The 12,987-nt window shown below is 58.4% G+C and overlaps 1 protein-coding gene across 1 annotated transcript in view; it reads left to right on the forward strand.

Moving 5' to 3' along the window:
- Nucleotides 1-484: 484 nt before the first annotated feature.
- Nucleotides 485-12,987, forward strand: part of MUC16 (mucin 16, cell surface associated) — a 58,755-nt gene continuing 46,252 nt past the window's right edge. Inside the window, exons 1-5 of the mRNA XM_074851247.1 lie at nucleotides 485-521; nucleotides 2,616-2,740; nucleotides 3,662-3,709; nucleotides 4,418-4,492; nucleotides 6,377-6,433. Coding sequence (XP_074707348.1) covers nucleotides 485-521; nucleotides 2,616-2,740; nucleotides 3,662-3,709; nucleotides 4,418-4,492; nucleotides 6,377-6,433 — 342 coding nt within the window. The remainder of the gene's footprint in view (nucleotides 522-2,615; nucleotides 2,741-3,661; nucleotides 3,710-4,417; nucleotides 4,493-6,376; nucleotides 6,434-12,987) is intronic.

Below are 12,987 nucleotides of genomic sequence, written 5' to 3' on the forward strand. Positions count from 1 at the left end.
AAACTTCACCATGGAAGACAAGTCAAGCCATACATCTGGAATGAGAGCTTCAGCCTCATCCAACCAACTGCAAGACCCTGCTATGGAGACAACCTCAACAATCCTCTCCACCAGAGCAGAAACTAGCACACCAGCTGATGCAACAACCACCGCAGTCAATTCCAGCCCCGCTGGAACACCCACTCCTGCTGTTCTCAGCACCACCCCTACAGAGACAACAGCCTCTCCCACCACGCTCCTTGTAGAAAGACCCTCCTCTGCTCCTGGGACAAGCCCAACTCCTGCCACCTCCTCGCCTCTGAAAATGAGCACGGCTCTGCAGAACACCTCCTCAACTGTGACCACACCGACACCCACCTCTACTCTGCTGACAACCTCCACTGCTACAGCTACAGGCACGTCAACCCTCGAGGCCAACACTGTGGTCTTCTCCACCACGGAGGAACCCTCCAGTACGGCTGCCCAGTCCACATCCACTCCTGAGATGACTGCTTCAGCTTCTTCCAACAAACCGCAGTTGAGTACCCTGCAGACAACCACCACATTCCTCTCCACCACAGCAGAAACTAGCACACCAGCTGCTGCAACAACCACCGCAGTCACTTCCAGCCCTGCTGGAACACCCACTCCTGCTGTTCTCAGCACCACCCCTACAGAGCCAACAGCCTCTCCCACCACGCTCCTTGCAGAAACATCCTCCTCTGCTCCTGGGACAATCCCACCTCCTGCCACCACCTCGCCTCTGAAAATGAGCACGGCTCTGCAGAACACCTCCTCAACTGTGACCACACAGACACCCACCTCTACTCTGCTGACAACCTCCACTGCTACCGCTACAGGCACGTCAACCCTCGAGGCCAACACTGTGGTCTTCTCCACCACGGAGGAACCCTCCAGTACGGCTGCCCAGTCCACATCCACTCCTGGGATGACAGCTTCAGCCTCTTCCAACCAACCGCACTTGAGTACCCTGCAGACAACCACCACTGTCCTCTCCACCACAGCAGAAACTAGCACACCAGCTGCTGCAACAACCAGCACAGTCACTTCCAGCCCCGCTGGAACACCCACTCCTGCTGTTCTCAGCACCATCCCTACAGAGCCAACAGCCTCTCCCACCACACTCCTTGCAGAAACATCCTCCTCTGCTCCTGGGACAAGCCCACCTCCTGCCACCTCCTCGCCTCTGAAAATGAGCACGGCTCTGCAGAACACCTCCTCAACTGTGACCACACCGGCACCCACCTCTACTCTGCTGACAACCTCCACTGTTACCGCTACAGGCACGTCAACCCTCGAGGCCAACACTGTGGTCTTCTCCACCACGGAGGAACCCTCCAGTACGGCTGCCCAGTCCACATCCACTCCTGGGATGACAGCTTCAGCCTCTTCCAACCAACCGCACTTGCGTACACTGCAGAAAACCACCACATTCCTCTCCACCACAGCAGAAACTAGCACACCAGCTGCTGCAACAACCACCGCAGTCACTTCCAGCCCCGCTGGAACACCCACTCCTGCTGTTCTCAGCACCACCCCTACAGAGCCAACAGCCTCTCCCACCACGCTCCTTGCAGAAACATCCTCCTCTGCTCCTGGGACAAGCCCACGTCCTGCCACCACCTCGCCTCTGAAAATGAGCACGGCTCTGCAGAACACCTCCTCAACTGTGACCACACCGACACCCACCTCTACTCTGCTGACAACCTCCAATGCCACCGCTACAGGCACGTCAACCCTCGAGGCCAACACTGTGGTCTTCTCCACCACGGAGGAAGCCTTCAGTACGGCTGCCCAGTCCACATCCACTCCTGGGATGACAGCTTCAGCCTCTTCCAACCAACCGCACTTGAGTACCCTGCAGACAACCACCACATTCATCTCCACCACAGCAGAAACTAGCACACCAGCTGCTGCAACAACCACCGCAGTCACTTCCAGCCCCGCTGGAACACCCACTCCTGCTGTTCTCAGCACCACCCCTACAGAGCCAACAGCCTCTCCCACCACGCTCCCTGCAGAAATATCCTCCTCTGCTCCTGGGACAAGCCCACCTCCTGCCACCACCTCGCCTCTGAAAATGAGCACGGCTCTGCAGAACACCTCCTCAACTGTGACCACACAGACACCCACCTCTACTCTGCTGACAACCTCCACTGCTACCGCTACAGGCACGTCAACCCTCGAGGCCAACACTGTGGTCTTCTCCACCACGGAGGAACCCTCCAGTACGGCTGCCCAGTCCACAACCACTCCTGAGATGACTGCTTCAGCCTCTTCCAACCAACCGCAGTTGAGTACCCTGCAGACAACCACCACATTCCTCTCCACCACACCAAAAACTAGCACACCAGCTGCTGCAACAACCACCGCAGTCACTTCCAGCCCCGCTGGAACACCCACTCCTGCTGTTCTCAGCACCACCCCTACAGAGCCAACAGCCTCTCCCACCACGCTCCTTGCAGAAACATCCTCCTCTGCTCCTGGGACAAGCCCACGTCCTGCCACCACCTCGCCTCTGAAAATGAGCACGGCTCTGCAGAACACCTCCTCAACTGTGACCACACAGACACCCACCTCTACTCTGCTGACAACCTCCACTGCTACCGCTACAGGCACGTCAACCCTCGAGGCCAACACTGTGGTCTTCTCCACCACGGAGGAACCCTCCAGTACGGCTGCCCAGTCCACATCCACTCCTGGGATGACAGCTTCAGCCTCTTCCAACCAACCGCAGTTGAGTACCCTGCAGACAACCACCACATTCCTCTCCACCACAGCAGAAACTAGCACACCAGCTGCTGCAACAACCACCGCAGTCACTTCCAGCCCCGCTGGAACACCCACTCCTGCTGTTCTCAGCACCACCCCTACAGAGCCAACAGCCTCTCCCACCACGCTCCTTGCAGAAACATCCTCCTCTGCTCCTGGGACAAGCCCACGTCCTGCCACCACCTCGCCTCTGAAAATGAGCACGGCTCTGCAGAACACCTCCTCAACTGTGACCACACAGACACCCACCTCTACTCTGCTGACAACCTCCACTGCTACCGCTACAGGCACGTCAACCCTCGAGGCCAACACTGTGCTCTTCTCCACCACGGAGGAACCCTCCAGTACGGCTGCCCAGTCCACATCCACTCCTGGGATGACAGCTTCAGCCTCTTCCAACCAACCGCACTTGAGTACCCTGCAGACAACCACCACATTCCTCTCCACCACAGCAGAAACTAGCACACCAGCTGCTGCAACAACCACCGCAGTCACTTCCAGCCCCGCTGGAACACCCACTCCTGCTGTTCTCAGCACCACCCCTACAGAGCCAACAGCCTCTCCCACCACGCTCCCTGCAGAAACATCCTCCTCTGCTCCTGGGACAAGCCCACCTCCTGCCACCACCTCGCCTCTGAAAATGAGCACGACTCTGCAGAACACCTCCTCAACTGTGACCACACAGACACCCACCTCTACTCTGCTGACAACCTCCACTGCTACCGCTACAGGCACGTCAACCCTCGAGGCCAACACTGTGGTCTTCTCCACCACGGAGGAACCCTCCAGTACGGCTGCCCAGTCCACATCCACTCCTGGGATGACAGCTTCAGCCTCTTCCAACCAACCGCACTTGAGTACCCTGCAGACAACCACCACTGTCCTCTCCACCACAGCAGAAACTAGCACACCAGCTGCTGCAACAACCACCGCAGTCACTTCCAGCCCCGCTGGAACACCCACTCCTGCTGTTCTCAGCACCACCCCTACAGAGCCAACAGCCTCTCCCACCACGCTCCCTGCAGAAACATCCTCCTCTGCTCCTGGGACAAGCCCACCTCCTGCCACCACCTCGCCTCTGAAAATGAGCACGACTCTGCAGAACACCTCCTCAACTGTGACCACACAGACACCCAACTCTACTCTGCTGACAAGCTCCACTGCTACCGCTACAGGCACGTCAACCCTCGAGGCCAAAACTGTGGTCTTCTCCACCACGGAGGAACCCTCCAGTACGGCTGCCCAGTCCACATCCACTCCTGGGATGACAGCTTCAGCCTCTTCCAACCAACCGCACTTGAGTACCCTGCAGACAACCACCACTCTCCTCTCCACCACACCAAAAACTAGCACACCAGCTGCTGCAACAACCACGGCAGTCACTTCCAGCCCCGCTGGAACACCCACTCCTGCTGTTCGCAGCACCATCCCTACAGAGCCAACAGCCTCTCCCACCACACTCCTTGCAGAAACATCCTCCTCTGCTCCTGGGACAAGCCCACCTCCTGCCACCACCTCGCCTCTGAAAATGAGCACGGCTCTGCAGAACACCTCCTCAACTGTGACCACACCGGCACCCACCTCTACTCTGCTGACAACCTCCACTGTTACCGCTACAGGCACGTCAACCCTCGAGGCCAACACTGTGGTCTTCTCCACCACGGAGGAACCCTCCAGTACGGCTGCCCAGTCCACATCCACTCCTGGGATGACAGCTTCAGCCTCTTCCAACCAACCGCACTTGAGTACCCTGCAGACAACCACCACTGTCCTCTCCACCACAGCAGAAACTAGCACACCAGCTGCTGCAACAACCACCGCAGTCACTTCCAGCCCCGCTGGAACACCCACTCCTGCTGTTCTCAGCACCACCCCTACAGAGCCAACAGCCTCTCCCACCACGCTCCTTGCAGAAACATCCTCCTCTGCTCCTGGGACAAGCCCAACTCCTGCCACCACCTCGCCTCTGAAAATGAGCACGGCTCTGCAGAACACCTCCTCAACTGTGACCACACAGACACCCACCTCTACTCTGCTGACAACCTCCACTGCTACCGCTACAGGCACGTCAACCCTCGAGGCCAACACTGTGGTCTTCTCCACCACGGAGGAACCCTCCAGTACGGCTGCCCAGTCCACATCCACTCCTGGGATGACAGCTTCAGCCTCTTCCAACCAACCGCACTTGAGTACCCTGCAGACAACCACCACATTCCTCTCCACCACAGCAGAAACTAGCACACCAGCTGCTGCAACAACCACCGCAGTCACTTCCAGCCCCGCTGGAACACCCACTCCTGCTGTTCTCAGCACCACCCCTACAGAGACAACAGCCTCTCCCACCACGCTCCTTGCAGAAACATCCTCCTCTGCTCCTGGGACAAGCCCACCTCCTGCCACCTCCTCGCCTCTGAAAATGAGCACGGCTCTGCAGAACACCTCCTCAACTGTGACCACACCGGCACCCACCTCTACTCTGCTGACAACCTCCACTGCCACCGCTACAGGCACGTCAACCCTCGAGGCCAACACTGTGGTCTTCTCCACCACGGAGGAACCCTCCAGTACGGCTGCCCAGTCCACATCCACTCCTGGGATGACAGCTTCAGCCTCTTCCAACCAACCGCACTTGAGTAACCTGCAGACAACCACCACTCTCCTCTCCACCACAGCAGAAACTAGCACACCAGCTGCTGCAACAACCACCGCAGTCACTTCCAGCCACGCTGGAACACCCACTCCTGCTGTTCTCAGCACCACCCCTACAGAGCCAACAGCCTCTCCCACCACGCTCCTTGCAGAAACATCCTCCTCTGCTCCTGGGACAAGCCCACCTCCTGCCACCACCTCGCCTCTGAAAATGAGCACGGCTCTGCAGAACACCTCCTCAACTGTGACCACACAGACACCCAACTCTACTCTGCTGACAACCTCCACTGCTACCGCTACAGGCACGTCAACCCTCGAGGCCAACACTGTGGTCTTCTCCACCACGGAGGAACCCTCCAGTACGGCTGCCCAGTCCACATCCACTCCTGGGATGACAGCTTCAGCCTCTTCCAACCAACCGCACTTGAGTACCCTGCAGACAACCACCACATTCATCTCCACCACAGCAGAAACTAGCACACCAGCTGCTGCAACAACCACCGCAGTCACTTCCAGCCCCGCTGGAACACCCACTCCTGCTGTTCTCAGCACCACCCCTACAGAGCCAACAGCCTCTCCCACCACGCTCCCTGCAGAAATATCCTCCTCTGCTCCTGGGACAAGCCCACCTCCTGCCACCACCTCGCCTCTGAAAATGAGCACGGCTCTGCAGAACACCTCCTCAACTGTGACCACACAGACACCCACCTCTACTCTGCTGACAACCTCCACTGCTACCTCTACAGGCACGTCAACCCTCGAGGCCAACACTGTGGTCTTCTCCATCACGGAGGAACCCTCCAGTACGGCTGCCCAGTCCACATCCACTCCTGAGATGACTGCTTCAGCCTCTTCCAACCAACCGCAGTTGAGTACCCTGCAGACAACCACCACATTCCTCTCCACCACAGCAGAAACTAGCACACCAGCTGCTGCAACAACCACCGCAGTCACTTCCAGCCCTGCTGGAACACCCACTCCTGCTGTTCTCAGCACCACCCCTACAGAGCCAACAGCCTCTCCCACCACGCTCCTTGCAGAAACATCCTCCTCTGCTCCTGGGACAATCCCACCTCCTGCCACCACCTCGCCTCTGAAAATGAGCACGGCTCTGCAGAACACCTCCTCAACTGTGACCACACAGACACCCACCTCTACTCTGCTGACAACCTCCACTGCTACCGCTACAGGCACGTCAACCCTCGAGGCCAACACTGTGGTCTTCTCCACCACGGAGGAACCCTCCAGTACGGCTGCCCAGTCCACATCCACTCCTGGGATGACAGCTTCAGCCTCTTCCAACCAACCGCACTTGAGTACCCTGCAGACAACCACCACTGTCCTCTCCACCACAGCAGAAACTAGCACACCAGCTGCTGCAACAACCAGCACAGTCACTTCCAGCCCCGCTGGAACACCCACTCCTGCTGTTCTCAGCACCATCCCTACAGAGCCAACAGCCTCTCCCACCACACTCCTTGCAGAAACATCCTCCTCTGCTCCTGGGACAAGCCCACCTCCTGCCACCTCCTCGCCTCTGAAAATGAGCACGGCTCTGCAGAACACCTCCTCAACTGTGACCACACCGGCACCCACCTCTACTCTGCTGACAACCTCCACTGTTACCGCTACAGGCACGTCAACCCTCGAGGCCAACACTGTGGTCTTCTCCACCACGGAGGAACCCTCCAGTACGGCTGCCCAGTCCACATCCACTCCTGGGATGACAGCTTCAGCCTCTTCCAACCAACCGCACTTGCGTACACTGCAGAAAACCACCACATTCCTCTCCACCACAGCAGAAACTAGCACACCAGCTGCTGCAACAACCACCGCAGTCACTTCCAGCCCCGCTGGAACACCCACTCCTGCTGTTCCTAGCACCACCCCTACAGAGCCAACAGCCTCTCCCACCACGCTCCTTGCAGAAACATCCTCCTCTGCTCCTGGGACAAGCCCACGTCCTGCCACCACCTCGCCTCTGAAAATGAGCACGGCTCTGCAGAACACCTCCTCAACTGTGACCACACCGACACCCACCTCTACTCTGCTGACAACCTCCAATGCCACCGCTACAGGCACGTCAACCCTCGAGGCCAACACTGTGCTCTTCTCCACCACGGAGGAACCCTCCAGTACGGCTGCCCAGTCCACATCCACTCCTGGGATGACAGCTTCAGCCTCTTCCAACCAACCGCACTTGAGTACCCTGCAGACAACCACCACATTCCTCTCCACCACAGCAGAAACTAGCACACCAGCTGCTGCAACAACCACCGCAGTCACTTCCAGCCCCGCTGGAACACCCACTCCTGCTGTTCTCAGCACCACCCCTACAGAGCCAACAGCCTCTCCCACCACGCTCCCTGCAGAAACATCCTCCTCTGCTCCTGGGACAAGCCCACCTCCTGCCACCACCTCGCCTCTGAAAATGAGCACGACTCTGCAGAACACCTCCTCAACTGTGACCACACAGACACCCAACTCTACTCTGCTGACAAGCTCCACTGCTACCGCTACAGGCACGTCAACCCTCGAGGCCAAAACTGTGGTCTTCTCCACCACGGAGGAACCCTCCAGTACGGCTGCCCAGTCCACATCCACTCCTGGGATGACAGCTTCAGCCTCTTCCAACCAACCGCACTTGAGTACCCTGCAGACAACCACCACATTCCTCTCCACCACAGCAGAAACTAGCACACCAGCTGCTGCAACAACCACCGCAGTCACTTCCAGCCCCGCTGGAACACCCACTCCTGCTGTTCTCAGCACCACCCCTACAGAGCCAACAGCCTCTCCCACCACGCTCCTTGCAGAAACATCCTCCTCTGCTCCTGGGACAAGCCCACGTCCTGCCACCACCTCGCCTCTGAAAATGAGCACGGCTCTGCAGAACACCTCCTCAACTGTGACCACACAGACACCCACCTCTACTCTGCTGACAACCTCCACTGCTACCGCTACAGGCACGTCAACCATCGAGGCCAACACTGTGGTCTTCTCCACCACGGAGGAACCCTCCAGTACGGCTGCCCAGTCCACATCCACTCCTGGGATGACAGCTTCAGCCTCTTCCAACCAACCGCAGTTGAGTACCCTGCAGACAACCACCACATTCCTCTCCACCACAGCAGAAACTAGCACACCAGCTGCTGCAACAACCACCGCAGTCACTTCCAGCCCCGCTGGAACACCCACTCCTGCTGTTCTCAGCACCACCCCTACAGAGCCAACAGCCTCTCCCACCACGCTCCCTGCAGAAACATCCTCCTCTGCTCCTGGGACAAGCCCACCTCCTGCCACCACCTCGCCTCTGAAAATGAGCACGACTCTGCAGAACACCTCCTCAACTGTGACCACACAGACACCCAACTCTACTCTGCTGACAACCTCCACTGCTACCGCTACAGGCACGTCAACCCTCGAGGCCAAAACTGTGGTCTTCTCCACCACGGAGGAACCCTCCAGTACGGCTGCCCAGTCCACATCCACTCCTGGGATGACAGCTTCAGCCTCTTCCAACCAACCGCACTTGAGTACCCTGCAGACAACCACCACTCTCCTCTCCACCACACCAAAAACTAGCACACCAGCTGCTGCAACAACCACGGCAGTCACTTCCAGCCCCGCTGGAACACCCACTCCTGCTGTTCGCAGCACCATCCCTACAGAGCCAACAGCCTCTCCCACCACACTCCTTGCAGAAACATCCTCCTCTGCTCCTGGGACAAGCCCACCTCCTGCCACATCCTCGCCTCTGAAAATGAGCACGGCTCTGCAGAACACCTCCTCAACTGTGACCACACCGGCACCCACCTCTACTCTGCTGACAACCTCCACTGTTACCGCTACAGGCACGTCAACCCTCGAGGCCAACACTGTGGTCTTCTCCACCACGGAGGAACCCTCCAGTACGGCTGCCCAGTCCACATCCACTCCTGGGATGACAGCTTCAGCCTCTTCCAACCAACCGCACTTGAGTACCCTGCAGACAACCACCACTGTCCTCTCCACCACAGCAGAAACTAGCACACCAGCTGCTGCAACAACCACCGCAGTCACTTCCAGCCCCGCTGGAACACCCACTCCTGCTGTTCTCAGCACCACCCCTACAGAGCCAACAGCCTCTCCCACCACGCTCCTTGCAGAAACATCCTCCTCTGCTCCTGGGACAAGCCCACCTCCTGCCACCACCTCGCCTCTGAAAATGAGCACGGCTCTGCAGAACACCTCCTCAACTGTGACCACACAGACACCCACCTCTACTCTGCTGACAACCTCCACTGCTACCGCTACAGGCACGTCAACCCTCGAGGCCAACACTGTGGTCTTCTCCACCACGGAGGAACCCTCCAGTACGGCTGCCCAGTCCACATCCACTCCTGGGATGACAGCTTCAGCCTCTTCCAACCAACCGCACTTGAGTACCCTGCAGACAACCACCACATTCATCTCCACCACAGCAGAAACTAGCACACCAGCTGCTGCAACAACCACCGCAGTCACTTCCAGCCCCGCTGGAACACCCACTCCTGCTGTTCTCAGCACCACCCCTACAGAGACAACAGCCTCTCCCACCACGCTCCTTGCAGAAACATCCTCCTCTGCTCCTGGGACAAGCCCACCTCCTGCCACCTCCTCGCCTCTGAAAATGAGCACGGCTCTGCAGAACACCTCCTCAACTGTGACCACACCGGCACCCACCTCTACTCTGCTGACAACCTCCACTGCCACCGCTACAGGCACGTCAACCCTCGAGGCCAACACTGTGGTCTTCTCCACCACGGAGGAACCCTCCAGTACGGCTGCCCAGTCCACATCCACTCCTGGGATGACAGCTTCAGCCTCTTCCAACCAACCGCACTTGAGTAACCTGCAGACAACCACCACTCTCCTCTCCACCACAGCAGAAACTAGCACACCAGCTGCTGCAACAACCACCGCAGTCACTTCCAGCCACGCTGGAACACCCACTCCTGCTGTTCTCAGCACCACCCCTACAGAGCCAACAGCCTCTCCCACCACGCTCCTTGCAGAAACATCCTCCTCTGCTCCTGGGACAAGCCCACCTCCTGCCACCACCTCGCCTCTGAAAATGAGCACGGCTCTGCAGAACACCTCCTCAACTGTGACCACACAGACACCCAACTCTACTCTGCTGACAACCTCCACTGCTACCGCTACAGGCACGTCAACCCTCGAGGCCAACACTGTGGTCTTCTCCACCACGGAGGAACCCTCCAGTACGGCTGCCCAGTCCACATCCACTCCTGGGATGACAGCTTCAGCCTCTTCCAACCAACCGCACTTGAGTACCCTGCAGACAACCACCACATTCATCTCCACCACAGCAGAAACTAGCACACCAGCTGCTGCAACAACCACCGCAGTCACTTCCAGCCCCGCTGGAACACCCACTCCTGCTGTTCTCAGCACCACCCCTACAGAGCCAACAGCCTCTCCCACCACGCTCCCTGCAGAAATATCCTCCTCTGCTCCTGGGACAAGCCCACCTCCTGCCACCACCTCGCCTCTGAAAATGAGCACGGCTCTGCAGAACACCTCCTCAACTGTGACCACACCGACACCCACCTCTACTCTGCTGACAACCTCCACTGCTACCGCTACAGGCACGTCAACCCTCGAGGCCAACACTGTGGTCTTCTCCATCACGGAGGAACCCTCCAGTACGGCTGCCCAGTCCACATCCACTCCTGAGATGACTGCTTCAGCCTCTTCCAACCAACCGCAGTTGAGTACCCTGCAGACAACCACCACTCTCCTCTCCACCACAGCAGAAACTAGCACACCAGCTGCTGCAACAACCACCGCAGTCACTTCCAGCCCCGCTGGAACACCCACTCCTGCTGTTCTCAGCACCACCCCTACAGAGCCAACAGCCTCTCCCACCACGCTCCTTGCAGAAACATCCTCCTCTGCTCCTGGGACAAGCCCAACTCCTGCCACCACCTCGCCTCTGAAAATGAGCACGGCTCTGCAGAACACCTCCTCAACTGTGACCACACAGACACCCACCTCTACTCTGCTGACAACCTCCACTGCTACCGCTACAGGCACGTCAACCCTCGAGGCCAACACTGTGGTCTTCTCCACCACGGAGGAACCCTCCAGTACGGCTGCCCAGTCCACATCCACTCCTGGGATGACAGCTTCAGCCTCTTCCAACAAACCGCACTTGAGTACCCTGCAGACAACCACCACATTCCTCTCCACCACAGCAGAAACTAGCACACCAGCTGCTGCAACAACCACCGCAGACACTTCCAGCCCCGCTGGAACACCCACTCCTGCTGTTCTCAGCACCACCCCTACAGAGCCAACAGCCTCTCCCACCACGCTCCTTGCAGAAACATCCTCCTCTGCTCCTGGGACAAGCCCACCTCCTGCCACCACCTCGCCTCTGAAAATGAGCACGGCTCTGCAGAACACCTCCTCAACTGTGACCACACCGACACCCACCTCTACTCTGCTGACAACCTCCACTGCTACCTCTACAGGCACGTCAACCCTCGAGGCCAACACTGTGGTCTTCTCCACCACGGAGGAACCCTCCAGTACGGCTGCCCAGTCCACATCCACTCCTGGGATGACAGCTTCAGCCTCTTCCAACCAACCGCACTTGAGTACACTGCAGACAACCACCACATTCCTCTCCACCACAGCAGAAACTAGCACACCAGCTGCTGCAACAACCACCGCAGTCACTTCCAGCCCCGCTGGAACACCCACTCCTGCTGTTCTCAGCACCACCCCTACAGAGCCAACAGCCTCTCCCACCACGCTCCTTGCAGAAACATCCTCCTCTGCTCCTGGGACAAGCCCACCTCCTGCCACCACCTCGCCTCTGAAAATGAGCACGGCTCTGCAGAACACCTCCTCAACTGTGACCACACAGACACCCACCTCTACTCTGCTGACAATCTCCACTGCTACCTCTACAGGCACGTCAACCCTCGAGGCCAACACTGTGGTCTTCTCCACCACGGAGGAACCCTCCAGTACGGCTGCCCAGTCCACATCCACTCCTGGGATGACAGCTTCAGCCTCTTCCAACCAACCGCACTTGAGTACCCTGCAGACAACCACCACTCTCCTCTCCACCACAGCAGAAACTAGCACACCAGCTGCTGCAACAACCACCGCAGTCACTTCCAGCCCCGCTGGAACACCCACTCCTGCTGTTCTCAGCACCACCCCTACAGAGACAACAGCCTCTCCCACCACGCTCCTTGCAGAAACATCCTCCTCTGCTCCTGGGACAAGCCCACCTCCTGCCACCACCTCGCCTCTGAAAATGATCACGGCTCTGCAGAACACCTCCTCAACTGTGACCACACAGACACCCACCTCTACTCTGCTGACAACCTCCACTGCTACCGCTACAGGCACGTCAACCCTCGAGGCCAACACTGTGGTCTTCTCCACCACGGAGGAACCCTCCAGTATGGCTGCCCAGTCCACATCCACTCCTGGGATGACAGCTTCAGCCTCTTCCAACCAACCGCACTTGAGTACACTGCAGACAACCACCACATTCCTCTCCAC

This window comes from Strix uralensis, chromosome 27 (genome assembly GCF_047716275.1).
Source record: "Strix uralensis isolate ZFMK-TIS-50842 chromosome 27, bStrUra1, whole genome shotgun sequence".
In the NCBI taxonomy this organism is placed as follows: domain Eukaryota; kingdom Metazoa; phylum Chordata; class Aves; order Strigiformes; family Strigidae; genus Strix; species Strix uralensis.